Source organism: Monodon monoceros, unplaced genomic scaffold (assembly GCF_005190385.1).
Source record: "Monodon monoceros isolate NGI ecotype Baffin Bay Population unplaced genomic scaffold, NGI_Narwhal_1 Super_Scaffold_3, whole genome shotgun sequence".
In the NCBI taxonomy this organism is placed as follows: domain Eukaryota; kingdom Metazoa; phylum Chordata; class Mammalia; order Artiodactyla; family Monodontidae; genus Monodon; species Monodon monoceros.
The window spans coordinates 27,574,090-27,595,696 of record NW_021703780.1 but is presented as its reverse complement, the minus strand read 5'-3'; the positions used below and the strand labels follow the sequence as shown (position 1 = coordinate 27,595,696).

At 40.3% G+C, this 21,607-nt stretch overlaps 2 protein-coding genes across 2 annotated transcripts in view; both read left to right on the top strand.

Moving 5' to 3' along the window:
- Positions 1-13,384, top strand: part of CENPQ (centromere protein Q) — a 33,932-nt gene extending 20,548 nt beyond the window's left edge. Inside the window, exon 9 of the mRNA XM_029244039.1 lies at positions 13,154-13,384. Coding sequence (XP_029099872.1) covers positions 13,154-13,306 — 153 coding nt within the window. The 3' untranslated portion in view covers positions 13,307-13,384. The remainder of the gene's footprint in view (positions 1-13,153) is intronic.
- Positions 13,385-13,819: 435 nt separating this feature from the next.
- Positions 13,820-15,202, top strand: CUNH6orf141 (chromosome unknown C6orf141 homolog). Its single transcript, XM_029243677.1, has one exon. The coding sequence runs from the start codon at positions 13,839-13,841 to the stop codon at positions 14,412-14,414; it is 576 nt and encodes a 191-aa protein (XP_029099510.1). The 5' UTR covers positions 13,820-13,838; the 3' UTR covers positions 14,415-15,202.
- Positions 15,203-21,607: the final 6,405 nt, after the last annotated feature.

Sequence of the window (21,607 nt, the reverse complement as noted above, 5' to 3'; positions counted from 1 at the left end):
ACAGGATAATTATCCTCCTTTGCGATCCACTGTAGGAAGAAGGTTCTAAAGTCAGAGGGTCTTCGCAAAGGAGCAGAAATGACTGCACGAGAACAAGTGATTTAACGCGGGAGCATGTGGCTACTGCTTCCTTATTGCTGCTTGGGCTTCTGCTCGGTGTTCTCATTACCACGTCAGTTCCCTACGACCCAAAATAATGCTCCCCTGTGCCTGCCACTGCTGTTTCCCCAAACTCTCTTCCTACCACCTGTGACTCAAGTTCTCTGTAGAATATTCTGCTTTTTTCCCTTTAATTACTGTCTCTCCACTTCTGCCTAGGACTGTAACATATAGTTCTTCCCTGGAAATGTTTAAATGCAGTGGTTCTCACCTTTTAGTGCCCTTCAGAATCACCCGGAGGGCAGGTTGCAACACAGATGGCTGAGCCTCTCCCCACAGCCCCTGATTCAGTAAGTCCGAGGTCAGGCCTGAGAATTTGTACTGCTAACAAGCTTCCATTTCTCAGTTGCCTTGGATGGAGGAATGAAGATATGGGCATTTTAAAAGCTAGAAACAAACGAACAACAAAAACAAATAAATCAATAAAAAAAATTTTTAAAAAAGCTCGAAACAGTCGGCATAGGACTGGACATTGCCTATCACCTATTCCAGCCCCCTTGTTTATAATCTGCTTTCTCATGGGAAACTAAGATGCATATGTAGGTGTGAATCTGGATGTGCAAATGCACATGTAAACATACGTACACATATATTTACATTTATTTCATGTTTCTGTATGCATATGTACATACTCAGAGAATTTTGATAAGATAAACTTTAATTCTCTCATTACATATGAAGATTTGCGGGCCAAAGAAAATAAATGACTTCTTTGAGATCATATAGATAATCAGTGCTAGAGGCGGAGCCAGAACAGTGTTACTTTGATTTCAACCTTTTTTTTCCCTAAACCACGTATCTTTTTCATAAAGGAAATTTAAATGATTAAATTGATTAAATGATTATAATCAATACTCTTATTAGTCTTTTATCCTTATCAGAATTTTTGTTTTAATTTGGATTCCAATTGATTGTGTATGCATATCTTTCAAGGAAAATAAAGGAAGAGATAAAACATCACAAGCTATGTTCTTCTATCTGCAATAAAAGCAGACACAAACACAATGGTTGGATTTATCTAGTGTGGATAAAGTTGACTTAGCCATATGGAAAATATTGGTTTCTTACCCCATGGAGGTCACAAACATCCCAACTACAAAGATTAGAGGAAATCTAAATTTTAGGTGTTTACTCTTAGAAAAGTAAACAAACTGGCTGAAGGAGAGCTTTGTTTTAATAAAAAAATATGATTCCTTGGGAGTGACAGTATGCTTAGGTCACCATGAGCCAGTTGTTACCTAGAGACTTATCGTTGGTGCCAGAGGGAAGAGGTCTAAGTAACTGGGGTCCATAAATCTCTCGGGAGAATGTGGTCTAGTTTCTGCCCCAGGGATTCTCATTATCTTTAGCATTGATAACTGAGGGTTACTCCCAGCTGGTACACGGCATCATTATTATAGCCCTGTGCCTTATTGTCTTACTAATAATAATGTGCCTACTATTTACTTAACATTTAACTACATGCTGATAATTGTGCCAAATTTTATATATACTTTTGTGTATGTATGTGTGTGTGTGTGTGTGTGTGATTTATCTTATTGTGGGAATTCTGGCTGGGGGGTGGGTTATGACTCATCAAAGGTTATGCAGATTTTAAGTCGTGATCAGAGCCTGAGTTTGTCAGATTCTGAAGCCTGTACTTTGAATTATTATGCTAATTGGCCTCTCAGGCAGCTAGGAACTCTCTGAGGACTCAGTACAGGCAACATGCTCAACTCTGCAGAGACGTGTACTTTGCTCTGGGTGGATGCGGACTGGGTTTTGCAATTGTCTGCGTATTTAGTGAGCATGAATGTTCACTCTGCCTAAGACTCACTGAGGGGAAATACAGAGGAAGAATGGAGATTTCAGCCTGCTCAAACTTTGGGAGCAGGACAAGGAAGGGCAGTTTCGGAGGACATTTAGACATCCTCTAGAATAGAATCTCATTTAATAACACAAGTTTTGTTTCTACTCATTTTGCATTTTTCATGACGAATTTTTGTTTGGTGATTTGAATTTTGAGAAAAAAACATGAAAGAACTCTAAATTAAATTTCTTTAAGTTGTCTGTGATAATACCTAAAGTTTTGTATCCATTTTCCCTAATCTCAGTAAACACTAGGAGCAGAGAAAAAATAAAACTGAAAGTAAAACACAGCCAATGGAATAGCACAGCACCTACAACAAAGATGATTTCTCCCTTCTAACCTGGGATGTTAGCATTAAAATTATTTTAGTTGGGGAAAATAAAAATAGTAAAAAAAAAAAAATGCAGATGGAGGGATTGTTGTGTCAGTATAGGTAACATTAACAGCCTAATTCTCTTTCCCCAAGTTTCTATTCACCCATGTTTCTCAATCTCTGATAGAAATCTTGGCTCCAGCTATTAAAACCCAGTTGCCGACAGCCCTTTGCTTTTTCTGATCTTACTGTACCTGAGCAATGAGGTGAAAGAGAGAAAGAAGCCACTCCCAGCCTCTCCCCTTTTCTTTACCCCCTCCAACCTCAGCAGTACTGGTGGCATGTGTGTTCCAGCCCTGTTCCAATTTTGTTCACTTCTTTTTAAAATTATTTGTTTATTTTTATTTATTTATTTGGCTGCGTCAGGTCTTCGTTGAGGCACAAGGGATCTTTGTTGAGGAGTGTGGGTTTTCCCTCTCTAGTTGTGGTGCGTGGGCTCTGTAGTTTGCAGGCACGTGGGCTCTCGCTGAGGGGCACGGGGCTTAGTTGCCCCATGGCATGTGGGATCTTAGTTCTCTGACCAGGGATCAAACCTAAGTCCCCTGCATTGTAAGGCAGATTGTTTACCACTGGACCACCAGGGAAGTCCCTGTTCACTTCTTGAGTGAACTTTATTTTCTTGAGTGAACTTTTGTTCACTCCCCCTTATTCTGGCTCTTGTGATTTTAAAAGTTACAAATAAAAATAGCTAACATCCGGGTATTCTTCTTCCTAATTGATGTGCGGCTTTCTCTCCCTCTAACAGATCTATGTGTTTCCAAGGCAAAATATACTCTAGGTTTTAAACACTGTTAAAAGACATTGCTTATAATCCAGTAAGACTGTCAGACTTTAGTTAGTACCATGCAGTTACTGCAGTGAACACGAGATGTGAGATTTTAGTTCTAGATTATTTCCCAAAGAGAGCGCTTGATATATTTCTAGTTGTCCCGTTAGAATTTTTGCATTTTTTTTGGCTGCGCTGTGCAGCTATGGTATCTTAGTTCCTGGACCAAGGATTGAACCCAGGCCCCAGCACTGAAAGTGCCGAGTCCTAACCACTGGACCACGAGGGAAGTCTCTCTGCTGCATTTTTGACTATTTCTTTTCATCAGATTCCTGAGACTAAGAACATGGAAAATAAATATGCAAAAATAACAATACAAATTTCAGGAAAAGAAAATAGGTTAAAAGGGGAGATTAACCCCACAAACATTAAAACATACTATAAAACTTATATAAAGTGTAGTAATGGTACGTGATTGTGCAGAACAAAGGAGAAAAAAAGGTCCAGAAATAACAAGTACACAGGAAAGTTTAAAATAAGATCAAAGTGGCATCTCAAGTCGCTGGGGTAAAGATGGAATTTTAAATAAGTGGCAGTGAGACAAATGGATAGCAATCTGAAAAAAAGTAAAATTAAATTAAACTCATATTTCATACCTATACAAGAATAAACTCCAAATTGATCCAAGATATAAATAAATAAATAAAGCCTTTAAAAAGAAAAGAAGTCATACAAATACTAGAAGAAAACATTGGTTGGTTCCTTTATAATGTGGGTATAAGGAAAGGCTTTCCAAATTCAGAAGTAATAAAAGAAAAATATTAAGTTTGATAAATAAAATACATATGTATGTTTGCATGTGTGTGATTTCTCAGTGGCAAAAGATCTGGCGTCAAAATATAAATTACACACTAGGAGAAACTATTTGCAATTTATATCACAAATAGAGAACTATTTTCCATAAAATATAAAGAACCCTTAACACTGAGAGGAGAAAAAAAATTTACTCAAATCCAATAGAAAAATGGGCAAGAGACATGGTTAGTTCACAGAAAAACAAATAAAATGACCCTTAAACATATGAAAAGATGCTTCACTCAAAAAAAAGTGTGATTAAACTGTCATGCAATACTTTTAAAAAATATTGAGAACCCAAGTTTGAAGCTGTAGAAAATAGGCATACTCATATACTGGTAGTGGGAGTAGGAAAGTTACAACTCCAGTGAGGGGAATTCAGTACCGTCTAATAAAATACATATGCATTTATACAAGCAATTCAACTTCCAGAAATTTACCCTGAGGATTCCTCCACAAATATAAAACCAATGTTTGCACTGGGTTATTCACTCCAATATTATTTGTAATATCAAACTTTTAGAAACAACCTAAATTTCCATCCTTCAAAGTCCAGGTGAATGAATTACGACACATCTACACAGTGAAGCACTTATAGCAACAAGGAAGTTCTCTGTGATGTAATTTGAGGTAATTTCCATGATACGTTTTTAAGTGGAAAAAAAAGCTACATGTACAAGAGTATGTAAGAAAGAATGAGAAAATTAGTGTATATCAAATAGATCTCTGCTAACTTTTCTTTTGCAAACAGAAACACAGGAAGATTAAACGAGAAGCTATTTTTTAAGTGACCTATAAGTAGTGGAGTTAGGGATGGGAACAAGACTTCCCCAAATATATATCCCTTTTATATTGTTTTGACTTTTGAACAATGTAGGAACCTGGGATTAAAAATAACATCTATTCTTTGGCTCTGTTGACTAAAAAGGGCTACAAGTAACAACACTCAGTGATCATCCCTGATAGTCAGATCTTCATAAATACCTTTCAGGGAAAATAGAACTCCTGGAGAAAAGGCTGAAGAACAGGAAAAGGAAAGAAGAAAAGGAAAGAACACCTTGGGCAAGAAAGTAAGGAAATGCTCGAGACTAAATGTGGTCATGTTGGGAATTCCCTGGCGGTCCAGTGCTTAGGACTCCACGCTTTCACTGGCAAGGACCTGGGTTCAATTTAAAAAAAAAAAAAAAATTGGTCATGTCAAAAGAAAACAGAACTGGTACAACGAACTTCCTACTTGGCAAATTTGATACCATATATAACAGCATCGAAAATAACAATAATGTAGTGGATTATAACACATGAATTTTTTTAAAAAATCCTTGAATCCACAATGATATGAAAACGAGGTGGTCTGGCAAACAAAAACTCTTCTTTACAGAAGAATACCTACTAAGGAATGTAGAAGGAATGGCAAATTAGAAAGTTGACATTTTGCAATCTCCAATTTAAGAATTAACTCAAGCAAGGATTATTATTAAATAATATTAAATAAAATTTATTTAATATTATTACTACTTACAAATTGTAAAGGGTAAAATGGACCTGTATAATGGAGATGACCGGTGGCCACCATCTTTACCAAGTGGTCAAACTTAGCATGAGCCGCAGTGGAAGAACCCAACATTGTGTGCCTTCTGATACAATGCAGCGAGAAGTGCAATATATCACCACGTAGATTTCTGGCCAAGACTGCGTAACCTGAATCTAATCATAAGGGAAGAATCAGAATAATCCAAATTGTGGATGGAACGTTCTATCAGATAATTGGCCTGAACTCTTCAAAAAAGTTAATATCAGGGGTGGGAAGAAAAGATGTGAGTGCTTCATTCTAGATTTTAGGAGACTAAGAAACTTGATCACCTGCGACTCATGAACCTTTATTGAATTCTGGATCAGAGGAACAAACTCTAAAACACACATTTTGTAGACCATTGGGAAAAATTTATTATGATACATTAAATGATACTATCGAATTAATGTAAATTTTCTTAAGTACGATATTGGTAATGTGGTGGCATTTATTTTGTTAAGATGCATGCTGAAGTATTTAGCAGTAAAGTATGATATCTGTAACTTAATTTCAAATAATTCCTAGTAATGTCTATATAGTGTGTGTGTGTAAAGACAGAGAGGGATCAAATATGATAAAATATCAGTGAATCCAGGTGAACAACAGCTGTTTATTACACTCTTCTTTTAACTACTTTTACGTTTGAATCAAAATAAAACTAATGGTAAAAAGTGGCAGATTTTTACAGGCAGCTTAACCTATGTATAAATGACAAACACAGGTCACCACAAATTTAATGTAAAATATTGCATTTAAAGTATTATTTTATTCTCAGTTTTCCTTGACTCAAGAGTTCTTCTTTCTCTTTTCATTGGAAACTCCATGACTAATAATTACTGATAAATGTTGAATTTGTGATGTTTGACTCTACTCAAAAACGTTAGACCCAGAGACATAGGAGACAATTTAGGTGAGCAATAGATGATGGAAACCTGAGAGGCAAAGAATGCAGAAGTAGAAACAGAGAGGTCTTAAAGGAGAAAAGAAAGAAGAAGCAGAGCTCCAAAGAAAAACACTGAAAGATAAACACAGTAGAAATAGAAAATTAATTATTTCAACAATGGTATCAGGCACTGGTCTAGGTACTGGAGATACAACAGTGATAGTTACATTGCAGTGAACAAAAGTTTTAAAAATCCCTGCCTTCATTTATTCTAGAGGAAATGGCATCTACTATGTGGCAGGCACTGTTCTAGAGGCTTTACACATATTAAATCATTTGCTCCCGACAACAACCCTATGGGATTGGTACTATTCTTACCCCCAGTTTTCAGATGGGTAAACTAAGGTAAGAAAAAGGTTAAGTAGGCCGCCTAAAGTCGTTCAGCTAATTTATGGCAAAGGTAGATATTAAATCCAGGGAGTTTGGCTCCATAACTCACGCTCTCAAATTCTGCACTATATCACAATAGAAAGGAAGGAAGGAACTGCATAAAAGACCAGAAAAAAAAAAATGAGGAGAAAGTGCAGAGAAGAGGTAAAAGAGACACAAAGCATGGTCAGAGGAAAGGAGGAAAGGGTACCTATCAGGAGTATTAAACTGAAGGAGGGCTAAATTCCATGCCTTTCTTAATGAATTTATGGCTTTGAAAATAACATAAGATTGTCCTCAGTAAGAGTTGAGAAAGAAGGGGGAGTAGACATAAGCAGTGGGGTTACTAAATGATCAGTTTAATCTACTACAACATTCTGTCCAAGCCTTGCCCTCGAGGGATGAATTATGAAGTATGAATAAGAGATAACAAGGGATTATTACTAACAGTTTCTTTGAGTTCCTAGACATTCCAGGTCAACTCGTTTGCAGACTTGCTAAATGAGAGACTCAGTATTTTCCAGCCACTCTTTTCTTGTTGATAAAACGTAGCAAATTATAACAGCTAGATATTTGGGGAATGAAATCTCTCTAGATGTAAAATATCACTGAGGATTTCTACAGCTGTTATACCCCATATCTGATCACATGCACATTGGTTAATAAAATAACGTAATGGGAAGAAAAATTGCCTTGCCCCATTAAAAATATTTTATTATAAACTAATCAAGATTGGGTATATTAAGATCATGACCTTTATTTTACTAATCTGAGTGATTATTTTATATGAAGTATTTCATAAGTATTAATTCACCCATATTGAGTCAAAGATTGAATTATCTCGAATAGTACTACGGGCTGCTGTTAAACAAGTCAAATTTTGTTTATGCTGAAGATGAGTGTAGGGTAAAGAACATTCGTTCTTTATTATCATAAAATGCCAACTCAATTACTAATGACAAAATTTCCTGTTTAATAAGTTGTTTATTCATAGTCAATGAGAGAGCCTGGTCTTAAATCCTAATCTCTGACAGGAGAGGAGGATGATGAATATACTTTAAAATGTTGGATAATGCAGGCAGCTGACAATGAATTATAGTTTAAAAATCTCCTTTATGCAGCTACTATTCAGAGTGCTACATGCATCATCTCTTGCAGCTAACTGGCACACCTAGCATTCTTTGTCCTTTCAAATTACCTGGCTGACATCTTTTAAGGGTCGCCAACTCTCTGTGGAGTGAAAAGGCAATGTGCTTAAATGTTTCATTCAAAAAATATCATACATATATACCACGTTAGTCTCAGGGCCCCATGTTAGGTAAACTAAGCCTCTTTCTTCTTCTCCCAGGAGCACACCCTTTGGTAATACAAAATTTAAAACAAAGACTCCTTTTTAAAAAATTTGCCTCAGTTTCCATTTTATCTCAGACCACTGGGCTAAGCTGCTTGATATCCCCAGAACTGCCACATTCACTCTCTTCCTCTTTTTTCTCCAATTTATAACTAATAACATTAGCTCCTCTATTCTAAGATTATGGGTCTGGTACTTATTGTCTAGCTCCAGCCATTGACTTCTGCATCTTTCCCTAAGGATTTCATTAAAAACTGTGGTTTGGGTTCCCAGTTCTAAAAAACAATAATGAACTTTAAAAAAGTAAATTTAGGGCTTCCCTGGTGGCACAATGGCTGAGAGTCCGCCTGCCGATGCAGGGGACACGGGTTCGTGTCCTGGTCCGGGAAGATCCCACATGCCGCGGAGCGGCTGGGCCCGTGAGCCATGGCCGCTGAGCCTGCGTGTCCAGAGCCTGTGCTCCGCAACGGGAGAGGCCACAACAGTGAGAGGCCCGCGTACCGAAAAAAAAAAAAGTAAATTTAAAATATTTTGCAAGTTTCAAAGTGTTACCAGAATTGTTTCATTTGACCTCCACGAAAACCCTGGGAAGCACACAGGACAGGTATTATTTATACCTTGCAGATGAGAACATAGATTTGGAGGCATTGGGAGACTTGCCCAAGATAACACGGCCCATCAGAGTCACCTGACTCAGTCCAGTGTAGATTCTCTTTGCACAGTCTGAGTTCTTCAGGTCCCAAGAACCTTAGTTGTCAAAGGAGATATGATTAGAATCTCTTCTAAAAGGCTCGTAGTTTTCAAGGTCTATCCATAATCAGGCTGGATTTTATTTATACACAATAACCTCACCCTAGTCTCAGACTTGCACTTTGTGTTCATTTAGGTGGCTTGTTTGTTTCTTTTTTCATTTATTCATTAAACTATAAACAGTGATAGGCTGGGGTAGGAGTATGAAGATATTTTATGTCATGCCTAAGGGTCTGAGTTTATTTTTGTAGCTATGGGGATTGGAGAGGTAGGGGCAGAGAGGAAATACACACATACACATCAGCACTCGGTTAAATATTATATATGTGGGGTGGGTCTAACCACTGAGGGAAAGGGAAGACAATAGAATTGCTAGTCAAGCTAATCCTTGGGATAAGGAACACTTGAAAGAGGGGACTGATTTAAGAGAATAAATAATGAGTTCAGTTTTAGGTATTTTAGGTTTCTAGTGTGTTGACTGAAAAAAAAAAAGCACAATATAAAAGTTGAGAGTTATGTTTTATGTGGGGGACATTCTTAGGACTTCAAGCCTGGGAGACAGCATCTCAAATAACACTGAGAGACTGCTCCAAAGAGGGTGGGGGGTGGGGGTGGGAGGGGGGAGTTTTTGCAACAAAACCAGGTAGTTGAAATATCAAAAGATTATTGTTAATAAAAGAAAATCGGGTATCTCAAGTTAAGTTTAGCGCTTCTCTATGTTTGGGAAGATGCAGGAGTCTGGGCTCACTGAAATCATCCCTGTGCTATGCACCCCAGCTATCTGGGGCCAATTAGCTATCTGGGGCAGTTATCCTATGCTTTCTCATCCTGAGTTTCCTTAGGTGCACCGTCGGGGGTGACTGCCGGGGCTGACGGCTAGATGGGCTTGGAGTGGGCAGCCCCTTTGCCTCCATCCTGAGTTCCCTCAGGGCTCACAGTCTGGGCAGCTGTAATGTAATGGCTTAATGGCTGCAACATCCTTTGTTTACTGATATGGCAGGCAACATTTTAGTTCTCAAGTGACATTCAAAAGAGGTGTCCAATAGAAAATTAAACAGAAACATTTTTCACTAGGTTAGACTGTGGTAGGAAGCAACCCTCAAATTTCATTGTTTTACTGTAACAAAAGTTTCTTGCTTAGAATATGTATCAGCTGCTGTAACTTTGCTGGATTCCAGTCAGCTCTGTCCCATGTACTGTCTTCATTCCCAGATCACAGCAAAGATGGCAGCTCTGGAGCCTGCCCAAGGCCAACCTTGCAATGACTCTTCCTTTTTGCTCAGATGCATCCAACGTCACACCTGTTTAAGCTGAAGCAAGTCACACGGCCAAACTCAACATCAGTGGGGTAGAGAAGTGTATGGGAATAAGGAGCATTGCAAGTCATGTGGTACACAAGCCAGGAAGTATGATCTTCTTTCAGGATGAGGAAATAAATAATTTGAGACAATAATACAATCTACCACAAGTCTGGAAATAAGCATCATGGTCTATAATAGAGATATAAATTGGAGAATCATCAGAGTACAGGTTGCAGTTGAAGCCACGGGATGGATAAAATCATGGAAAGTGTTTTAGACGTGAGAGAAGAGAAATGTCAAGGACAAAACTATTCTCTACACGTGCCTCCATATTCACCATTGCACCATTGCTCATAATGTTGCCTTATCCAGAATACCCTATCTGTCACTCCCATATCCACACTCTGTTTATAATAGTTAGTGTGATAGACATCAGTGCAATTTAAAAAAAATTCTTAACAACACCCTGACTTCTTTTTTGGAATGTTACCTTTCCCTACCATACAGTTTTATTAGGTGGGGGAAGTCCAGCTGTTTGCTTTTCCATTACAGAAGCCAAGGGGATCCCCCAAAGGCTTCTTTGACTGTACCTTTTCTTTTACTGTCCTGTTTTGTGAAGGGATAAGCAGGTTGCATAAACTGAGCCAGATGGATACTTCTGAGTGGAATTTGACTCCTGAGTAAATGCCACAGGGACAAGTGTGAGAGTTGGAGTGCATTCCATCCAGCGGAGAAATCTGTTCCTGTTGTACCAACTCCTTATTCCCTCGGCAACAGCTTTGATTTCTACCTGTTTTAAAGTCTGGTATTCCCACTTACCCAACAAATCTGTCAATATCTCCTAACAAATCTCCTGATATCCTTATGACAAAGCCTCTTTTCCTTAAATTAGAGTTGGTAGTAGGCAATTCAGAGGGGAAGTAAATGGGTTCACTTTATCAGCACCCTTTATCAGGCTTTTATGCACTGTGAGATATTAAAGCATAGCAGACACCACTATCCTGAAGGCAAGCTGCCTATTTCTTTGTTTATGTTCTTTTTAGACTTTATCTCTTTGAAGTTTAATTTATTTGGTGTTTCCTCTTAACATTCTTTTATGCATTAATACACAACTTCTTGACATCTAGAAATTCAGGTGCTTTATGGTGGGTGAATCAGGCTCACTCCTCAGCAAATAGGTTTTCCCCATTCCCCATGCCCACTCTAATCCCTCACCCAATCCCCATTGGCATGAAAATTTGAAAGCAATAAATCTTGTGGTTTACATTACACTTCCCTCAGAATACAGACACCTTCATTGGAATTCTCCCAATATTCCTGCAAGGAAGGAAAACACAGTGTTCTTATTGTCACATGAAAGCAGCAAAAAAAGGCCTAGAGTTTATCTATGGTCTAGAGTATTATCGTTGGTAATGTTTCTTATAATGTTGTCTATGAACCACTAGCATCAAAATTGCTGAGGGTCTTGCTAAAAATCCACATTCTAAGCCCTCCCCGAAACCTATAAGAGTAGAATCTTTGAGAGTAGGATAGGGCATTAGCCTGCAGTTGATTTTCTTGTGCGTTAAAGTTAACTTATTATCTCCTACGTTTGAACAGAGAATTTGATGTATGTAACTGATGTAAAGAATGAAAATTCCAACAGGACAAGCAATCCAGCTTCTTTCCTCCATCACCTAGAACAGTAGCTGACATTTAGCACACACTCAGTGATTCCTGGTTAAGTAAATGAACAGAAAAGAACATGAAGTCATTTAAAATAGGACCAAACATTTAAAGAAGGTCATTTAAAATAGGACCAAACATTTAAACTTGTGAGACTCCTGGCTCCACTGTTTATTGGTATTTGATCTTAACCTCCCTGTGCTTCAGAGTTCTCAAGGAGACTATAGAGCTACTTCGTTAGTTTGCTGTGAAGAATAAATGAGTTTGGGCTTCCCTGGTGGCGTGGTAGTTAAGAATCCGCCTGCCAATGCAGGGGACACAGGTTTGAGCCCCGGTCGGGGAAGATCCCACATGCCTCGGAGCAACTAAGCCCGTGCGCCACAACTACTGAGCCTGTGCTCTAGAGCCCGAGAGCCACAACTACTGAAGCCCACGCGCCTAGAGCCCGTGCTCTGCAGCAAGAGAAGCCACCGCAATGAGAAGCCCACGCACCGCAACAAAGAGTAGTTCCCACTCACCACAGCTAAAGAAAGCTTGTGCGCAGCAATGAAGAACCAATGCAGCCAAAAAGAAATTTATTTTAAAGAAAAGAATAAATGAGTTTAAATATATCGAATGCTTAGAGCAATTCTTGCCTAATACACTCGAAAAATTTAGTTAATTGTAATTTAGCAGTAACTGGCCCAAGGTCAGGCATCCAGTCAGCAGACATCAGAAGGTCCTCTCTTTCCAAAATATCTTTCACCATACTACTTGGTCCTTCAAAGTATGGGCAGAAACTTCCACCATTGCAGTCATTTTTTTCTAAAGCAGACAGGAAAAGTGAACACTTTCTAATAAAGCAAGGACCTGTAACCAAGGACAAACTGGAAATCACAAACTAAGCTTCCTTTTTTCTGTTAGCTAGCTTTCTGCATTACCCTCAGGCAAAGTTAAGTATGTCAGAGGGCCTGGCAACGAGAGATTCTGAAAGCCTACCCAGAGATCCATATATATGTATTTTTAACTTCTGGGGTTAAACAGGTTGTGTGTGTGTGTGTGTGTGTGTGTGTGTGTGTGTGTGTGTGTGTAGGGGTGGGGGGGGGGAGGGGGTGAGGGAGGTAGGGGAGTAGTGAAAGGGGAAATTTTAAAAACGAACACAAAATTCTAAATCCTTAAGTTCTTATAGCGGTTTGGTTTTGTTTATTTCCGTTTGATCAAAGGCACTTATGCCCCTTTGGACAAGCATGACCAAAACCAAAATGAAGACCGGTGTGACATTCCCGCATTCCTACGAAGAACAACAAACAATACAAAGGCGTTTTCTCAAAGGGCTCAACTTTCCCAATCAGATGCTTTTGATCTACATTCGATAATCTTGGTAGGATGGTGAGGGTGGATTCGGAGTGGACACGGAAACTTTTATCAGAAGAACTTGATTAAATAAGCCTTTTTTTTTTTTTTTAACTTCCATGTTCCTTCACTCCAAGGAGAGTCCTTGGAAAGAAGACATACACTGTGTTGGGCATTTCGTGGGGCAGTGCGGGTGTGTGTGCGGTGCAAGGGTGTCTCCTGTTGTTTAGAGACAAACGGTGGTGGGCTGGAAACTAGGATAGAACTGAGAAGAGAGAGGGGAAAGACTCAGAAATGAGATCACGGCCGCAGGTCTAGGATCGCAGGTAAGAAGAGGGGGAGCGATCGTGGGGTTGCGGGAGAAGTGAGGCTTTTCGCCTTTGAAAAGCCCGAAAGCCGCGAGAGAGGGAGGGAGGCGCGGACGGGAGGGGGCGGGGACAGTCCCAGGCTCGGGAGGCGGGGCGCGCGGAGGCCACGCCCACGGCCGACAGGCAGTCCTGCGCTTTCCAGAGCTCCGCTGGCCTTCGCTGCGAGAACCGGCGGAAGATCCACCGGATGAATGGCCCTCCTCCCGGGATGGGGGCCCCGGGTCAGCGCGGGGCTCCGAATCTCGCGGCCTCGCCCCACAGCGGGCGGTGCTCCCGGCCGTTTGTGCGCGAGGCGGGGCGCGGGGCTCACCTGGCCCTGGGCGCGCCGAACCCCTCGGTAGCGGGGGCTAGCAGCAGCCGGCGCGGCGCCCACGAGCACAGCCCCGGAGAGAATGTGGACTGTGACTCCTGGGTCCGAGAGAAAGTGCTCTTTCTTCTAAACCCGGAGAGGTGGTTGGGGACTCAGGGGGACTCCGTACGGGAAGAAGTGGCCGATGAGGAGGACCTTTTCAAAGCGGGAGGACAGGACCGGGAACCCGACTGCCCTTCGCCTCTCTTTCCAAGGGAAAAGCGAATTTCTGGCAGCCGTGTAGACGCTCCCTCCCGAGCTCCGGGGAACCCACCCAAACCCCTCCTCGTCCGGGTCGTGGATTATGAGGTGACACAAGAAGTCCTGCAGGTCGCGTGGGCGAAGGGCTGCATGACCACGCTGACCGAGGAGCGCTCCATGACCGCGGTCACTTTCACCACCAACACGGAGTGAGACCGGTTGCGGGGCGCAGGGACCCTTGGAGAATCCCGAGCCCTCGGCACAGAGAGAGAGAGAGAGACCCCTGTGTCCACACCGCGGAGGGAGAGTTTCACGGTCCCTCAGGACCTGACTCCCCGAGGAGATTCAGTGGGGAAGAGGAGCCCGAGGAACGTTCAGGAGTTGGTGAAGGAGCGCTCATCCTTAAGAAAAGAAAATGCTCTTCCGGAAACTCCAGCCTGAAGTTAACCGACAACAAGAACCTTTTAAGAGGCTTCAGGGAGGCACACGGCACCCAGTGCAGACTGAAGAACTGTAAGCAACACGACACCTCCTTTATACTGTGGCTTAAATCCTCTGACGGTCTGGGGACCTTAGAAGAGGGGAGGAAAGGTATTTTCAAATTGGCAGAACGTGGGAATTTTGAAATAAGAAAATCTGTTGTTAATTTTTATTTTGAGATAACTCTCGGTCACTTTTCTGCCTCCCCGCCCTCCCCTTCTCTTTAAGACCTGAAAGCAGAAGTGAAGTTTGAAGTCTGCTGTCTGCAGAAGGGTGGGGGTGGGAATATATGGGGAGAGAGGCTTGTTTTGAAACTGAAAAAGAAAGTAAAAAGTGGGAAAATAAAATGTAAAACAAAACAGCCAGTAAACAAAATCGTTTTTTGTTACTGTCTTCTGGTGTGCACATCTTTTTCTTTCTTTCTTTCTTTTTTTTTAAATGTTTTTATTACCTTTAAATGTTAGGAAGAAAAGAGAGGAGCTAGGAAAAGAAGGGGAGGAAACAGAAGACTGAATTTTGAAGGTGAAATGCTATTTCAAAGGGCTTTACCCCAAGTATTTAATTTAGTTCAGTAAAAATGCTATTAATATGAAATTTTTAGTTATCTTAATGTTTGAAACACTGCAGATAAATCTTCTGCTCCAAAGGTAGATAGAAATATATAGTTTGCCATAAAATGACTGTATATCTTATTCTTATTCGAAGTTTCTTACTAATAAGATTTGTAGTCGAGACTGGATTGAAAAAAAATCTCTCCTGATACTGTTGAAAAAAAATTTCTTCTGATGCTATTGAAACAACTCATTTTTATTTTGTTTATTTTTTATTAAACACCATCTTTATTAACTCTAGTAGTGGGGCCTGGTTTGGAGGTGTGTTAGGAGCAAAGCACCCCCTCTAGAGATGAACTGATGAACTGAAGGAGTTATCTGGTTACTGCAGGAATTAACAAAACAAATGGGACTCTGGCTTTTGAGGAGTAAACTATTGAACAGGGAGGGCCCCCTCCCTTACTCTTCCTCCTTTGCCCCTTATTTTCAGTTTAGAGCTTGACAGGCCCTCAAATATCATCTGATCCACCTCTTGCCTCTTGGCAGACAAGATAGGTAAGATATGTCCCTATTTTACAGTTGAGCCAACCTAGGCCTAGAAGCCATGTGGCTTATGTAGGTCACGAAGCTAGTTACTGTATATGCTTACTAAGTACGTAAGAATATGATCATCTCCCTCCTAAAAGTTTGGGGATGCCTTTAGGACTTACTTCTAGGGAGTCAAAAGATGAGTGAGGGCAGCCTAGGTTTTCTGACTCAGTTATGAGAACTACTAAGATCACCTTGATGTCCCTGAGTCTGGCCAGGCCTGTGGGCTTGAGATTTATCACTAGCAGTTCTCAGTGTGATCCTCACTTGAGAGAGGAATTCAGCACCTGAGCTCATCTGTGCTCAAAACTGCTTGGTAGGTAGAAAAGGTAATACAGACTCCATGAAATGAATGATCTTTTCATCCAACAACCCTGCCTGGCTCCAGTGTGAGGTTAAACTTCTTGGCAGACAAATTTCAGACCTGACTCAATAAGTTTGGTTGTTGTGAGTCAACATATGCCCCATGTGATAGAGCTTTGAATAGAGACAAGAAAAGCCTCTTTAAAGTTGACCAAAAACGGTAGCGGCATTCTGTTGCCTTCCCTATGGAGCCAACTCAGGACTTAAGCTACTTGGGTTCATAACTACTCCACCTCTTACTAACTGTGTGACACTGGGCAAGTGTTTCACCTCTCTGTGCCTCTGGGTCCTTATTTGTTAAATAGGGATAATAAATAGTATCAATCTTATAGGGTTTTTCCTAGGATTAAGTTAGATGAAAGATATTTAGATCAGTGCTTGGCATATAATAAGTGCTCAAAGTGAGCGATTATTAGTATTATCGTTATTGTTGAGTTCACTTTCATCCTAACCAGGCTTTAATAAAAAGCACCAGAAGGCATACAACACAAGAAATCTTATAGAACCCAAACAAGTGGTTTTTATGGACTTTTTTCTGCATTCTTGAAACAAAATTCTTATTTCTAGCTTTTCCCAACATTTAATGGATCAGTAAATTTAAATTCCTTAGTAATGACACCCCCCACATACATAGCTTGTGATAAGATTCATCCTGAGTTTAAGAGGCCTAAGGTACACCATGTTTGACAGTCTTTGAAGAGGTTTCTCAGACTGCTTAGTTCCCCTTGGCAGGTAGGAGCTTGGAGTACTTTCTTTAGGACCTGTCAGGTTAGTTTGTTTGCCCCCAGGGATTTTAAATCTGATGCCCTTGTCATCTCAGAAAAGCAGAATAGGCACAATTAATTTTCATTTCATCTCTTTTCTGTCAAAAAAGTATTCAAGTCAGCTGGACTCCTTTAATCCAAATACGTTTGGGTTAATTTTCTTTCCTTTAAGTAAAAATTATTTTTAAAGTACTTAACCCCCCTGCTAACTGCCTATAATGTGCGTATACATCTTCTATAAAAGATGTCTCCCCGATTCAAAAAGTAATAAGTTGAAGTCTACTGAATTTGCTTCACAGATTTTCCCAATCCAAGCAGAACCCTGCTGTGGGAGGAAGCTGAGGAATCTTTTCCCAATTAACAGTGTCCTGGGGGCTTCCCTGGTGGTGCAGTGGTTAAGAATCCGCCTGCAAATGCAGGGGACATGGGTTTGAGCCCTGGTGCGGGAAGATCCCACATGCTGCGGAGCAACTAAGCCCATGCGCCACAGCTACTGAGCCTGTGCTGTAGAGCCCGCGAGCCGCAACTACTGAGCCCATGTGCCACAACTACTGAAGCCTGCGAGCCTAGACCCCATGCTCCTCCACAAGAGAAGCCATCACAATGAGAAGCCAGCGCACTGCACCTAAGAGTAGCCCCCGCTCACCACAACTAGAGAAAGCCCACGCACAGCAACGAAGACCCAATGCAGCCTAAATAAATATATAAATATATTTTAAAAAACAAAAAGAAACCAAACAGTGTCCTGGGAGTGAATCTGAAGGGAAGCCTGGGCATCCTCAATACCAAGAAGTCTCTGAGAATGACTGGGTCTTGGCTCTGTGGTCTTACCTCCACCTCACCAAAAGTGTGATCATCTACAATTGTCTTATGTGGATGAGTCACAGCAAGGACTTTGGAAGCCAGCTGACCACTCAAGTGACCATAAGACACATATTATAGTCACATAACTGCCATGGATCAAGCAAGTGTCAACCTCTCTTAACCTTTGTCCACAGCCTCCATCACCTTTGAGAGTCATTACATTTGACTCGCTGATCTTATTCTTGTTGGTCATCACCAGCACTTGATGTGCCTTTCTGCTTAAAAACAAGAAAGAAAGAAAAAAGGAGAAAGAGAAAAGGCTTTCTGTTAACAGAAAAAGTTATATTCATTGCAAAAAAATTTGAGGAAATGTTATTTTGTGAGGAAAAAGAAAAATGGAATAAAAGAAAACAAAAACTCACCCATGACCCCAAATCTCTTTTAGTAATTGGTATATTTCCAGTCTGGTTTTATTTATTTGATGTTTTAATGTGTATATACATACACTTTTCTGATCATAAACTGTATATAAAATCTGAGTATTGTCTTTATGTAAACTAACGTATACTGATGCTATCCAAGGTGGGGTCTGTGAACCAGAAGCTTGGGCATTCCAAGAATGATTTTTTAAGAAATGCAGAATTCCAAGCCCCACTCTAAATCTGTTGAATCGGAATTCACATTTTGACCAGATCCCTGCGTGATTCACATTAAAGTTTGAGAAGCATTGACATATATGCTATATTTAGTTCTGTATCCCACTTTGTCACTTACAAAAACTTAAAGGTTTTTCTTTTTCTATATGGAAAACAATGCCATGGTAATAACACTTTGTAGAATTATGAAAACATTTAGAGATTACAAAAGAGTGAAACATATATTGATTTGTGAATTGGCAAAGAGATCTCTAAAAAGCTTCGCAGTGTTTTTTTAAAGAGCCTTATTATTCTAAAGTTTTCCTAATGAAAGATTGATTGGTTATTGGAGTTCAAACTATTTCAGAAATGTGGTTCTTTTATTGTCTAAGAATGTGAAACAATACTTACTTAAAAATGCCCTTAAGGGAAGAGGGCAGGAAGTCATTAAAGAAAGCCGGATTCCAACACTTGCAAGCTGAGTCAAGACTCGCCAGCCACTTGTAATGAATTGCCAGGGGGTGGGGAGAGAGGTAGAGCCTGAATTTGAATCAACTGATTCAGATAAGAAAGCAGGCTGTGACTCTTGAACACCCTGACATCCTTATAACCCTGGTCAGTACTTGGCTCTTTCATTAGGGAGGGCAAATCTTTGTAACTTTTCTTCTGTAGATGAAGATAAGAAACAGTCCAATTTACTTTGGAAAGAATAAGGAATTATAATCATTTATTAGGCACAATGTAGCTAATAGTTAGCAAAACATAAGACTTGGTTAGCTTTAAAGCAAGGAGTAAATTTAAATTCAAACTCAGATTTCTAAGTGTAAGATAGAATGACTACTTTTAGGAGGCTGCAGGCTTCACAAAAGTAGGACAATCAGAGGCTGTTTATTCAGAGCTTGGTTATAGAAGGGGAGTCAGCCAGCATCACTTGCACTGGGCCAGGGAGCAAAGGCAGGCGGGGCAGTGGGAAAGTTTTACAGTGACCAAGATGATCTTAACTTTATTCTCAGCTCAACTAAACCTTAGGTTTCTTCCTGACTATAGCTCCTGAGCTCTTTAGAGCATTACTTGAGAAAACTTGCAATTGTAAATTTCTTTCTCTGCCCCTTTGAGATATAAATCTCCCAACGTCTTGCCAGTTTTACAACCCAGGAACAGGACCTTCTTTCTCAAGCATCTGGAAGCCATCCCTTTGAAATGTAATCTAGAAAGATGGGGGCCCCTGACTCCCAGTCTCTGCAAGGGGGGGTCAGAGCCCAACTTCATAAGCCTTAGTTAGCAAACACGGATGGCTTAATGGCATTGACCAACCTCCCCCTCTAGTACTTCTCCACTAGCTCACCCCAGTGCTTAAAAGCTATCCCACCTTTTGTTTCAAAGGAGTTGAGTTCCGTCTCTCTCCCCTATTGCAATAGACTTGAATAAAGTCTTCCTTGCTTCTTTAACTCGGTCTAGTACAATTTTTGTTTGACAACAGTGAAGAAAGGAGGGGTTTCATGTATGCTCTGATTGGAAGCTACTAGCATGGGAAAGCTAGAGGTGGGCTATCAAGAGGGGCTTCTTATATAATGGTTTAGGGCTCTCTCTGGTAGGTCCTGAGTTGGAAGGGTGCAAAAAAAAAAAAAAAGAAAAGAGAAAAATAGGGAAGCTAGCAGTCATTGACCAAGTAAGTCCTGGTCTTTCTGGGCTGATTGCAGTAGAGGCTGTGGTTTGCCTTCCCAGGCTAGTTGCTCCAGAGGTTGTAGATTCAAGTTCTACCACCTGGTAAATAGTATCAGCCTCAGGATTTTTTTCTAGGAGTAAGTTTAAACTACTTAGAACAGTGCCTGGTATACAATAAATACTCAAAATTATTATTATTGTTACTATTGTTATTGTCGATTTTAATTTTTATCCTAACCAGCTTTTGTTTTGTTTGTTTGTTTTTAAGAGCAAAAGGCATACAACACAAGAAACCATATCAAACCCAAACCAGTGGTTTTTACTAAGACTGTTTTTCTGTTAGAAACTAGAAGTTAGAAACTACAAGACCCAGTCACGGAATTCTGGAAGGTCCAGTCACAGAATTCTTTTTTGGAGAAAATCATGTTATAATTATTTCTTAAAAACATCCGGAATGCAGCACCACAAGTAGTTTCTTCATGGGGTGAAATATGCTTTGGCATAGTTCAGCCCTGACTGTTGGTACCCAAAATGCTATGTAATGGACTAATACTACCTTACTGAGAGAAAAGTCAGGGTTCACCTAGGCATTACCCAGTGATCACTGAGGTTGGTTAGTGCACAAGCCTAATCTTAAGGCTGGTTTGTTGGACAGCCTGCTCCAGGCTTGGAACCATGAGTGTTAAAGCTGATTTGTGTGCCTGTTGGATCATCCTTAGGCACATGTCTTACTTCTAAAAACTCTTGTGACTTTGAGCTTATTTTGAAAGCCTGTTAGGTCCATGGAAAAGCTGGTACAATTGCATAACCGGAATTCAACTTACTTGGGAGAGGGACAGGGAGGTATACGGGGCACCAGGTAATTTTTACTAAATCAAAAGAACTTGAAGGGGAGGGCTTGTGAACACAGTCACCTTGTGTAAGCATTCTCTGACCACTGATGTCCATGTTTCAGAGAGAAACCCTGTGCAAGCCTATGGACTTCCCAAGCCAGCCTCAATATTGACCCAGATTTCTGAGGTTATAGGTTCAGGGTTTACAGTCTTTCCATCCCAACATAACTGGATGGGAAAATGTGCAAACTTACAATTGAAATAATATTAAATCAAAATACGGGAGTAGAAGAAAGGAGGTTCTGTGACCTATATTCAGTGGCAGGGTTATATTTAGGCAATGGGCAGGGTTTGCCCCAAGAGTGAAAAATAAGCAGTACAACATCTTCAGAGATTAAAAAAAAAAATGATAATGCTGGACTAAAAGCCTGTGTGCTTTTTATCATCACCACGGACTTAGTAATAAAATACTTGTCTCTGAAAAAAATCTATTGTTGATCTAAATTCTAAAAAGTTCCTGTGATTACTGTTTGAACTTTAGTAATACAGAGGTAAGCCTCCAATGAGCACATTTTCATTGTCCTTTATTATTTTTTTTCTATGTGGAAGACAATTTAAAGAACTCTCAGTGTTGCCCCCCAAGTCAATCTACCTCTCTCTCTCTCTCTCTCTCTCTCTCTCTCTCTCTCTCTCTCTCTCTCTCTCTCACACACACACACACAT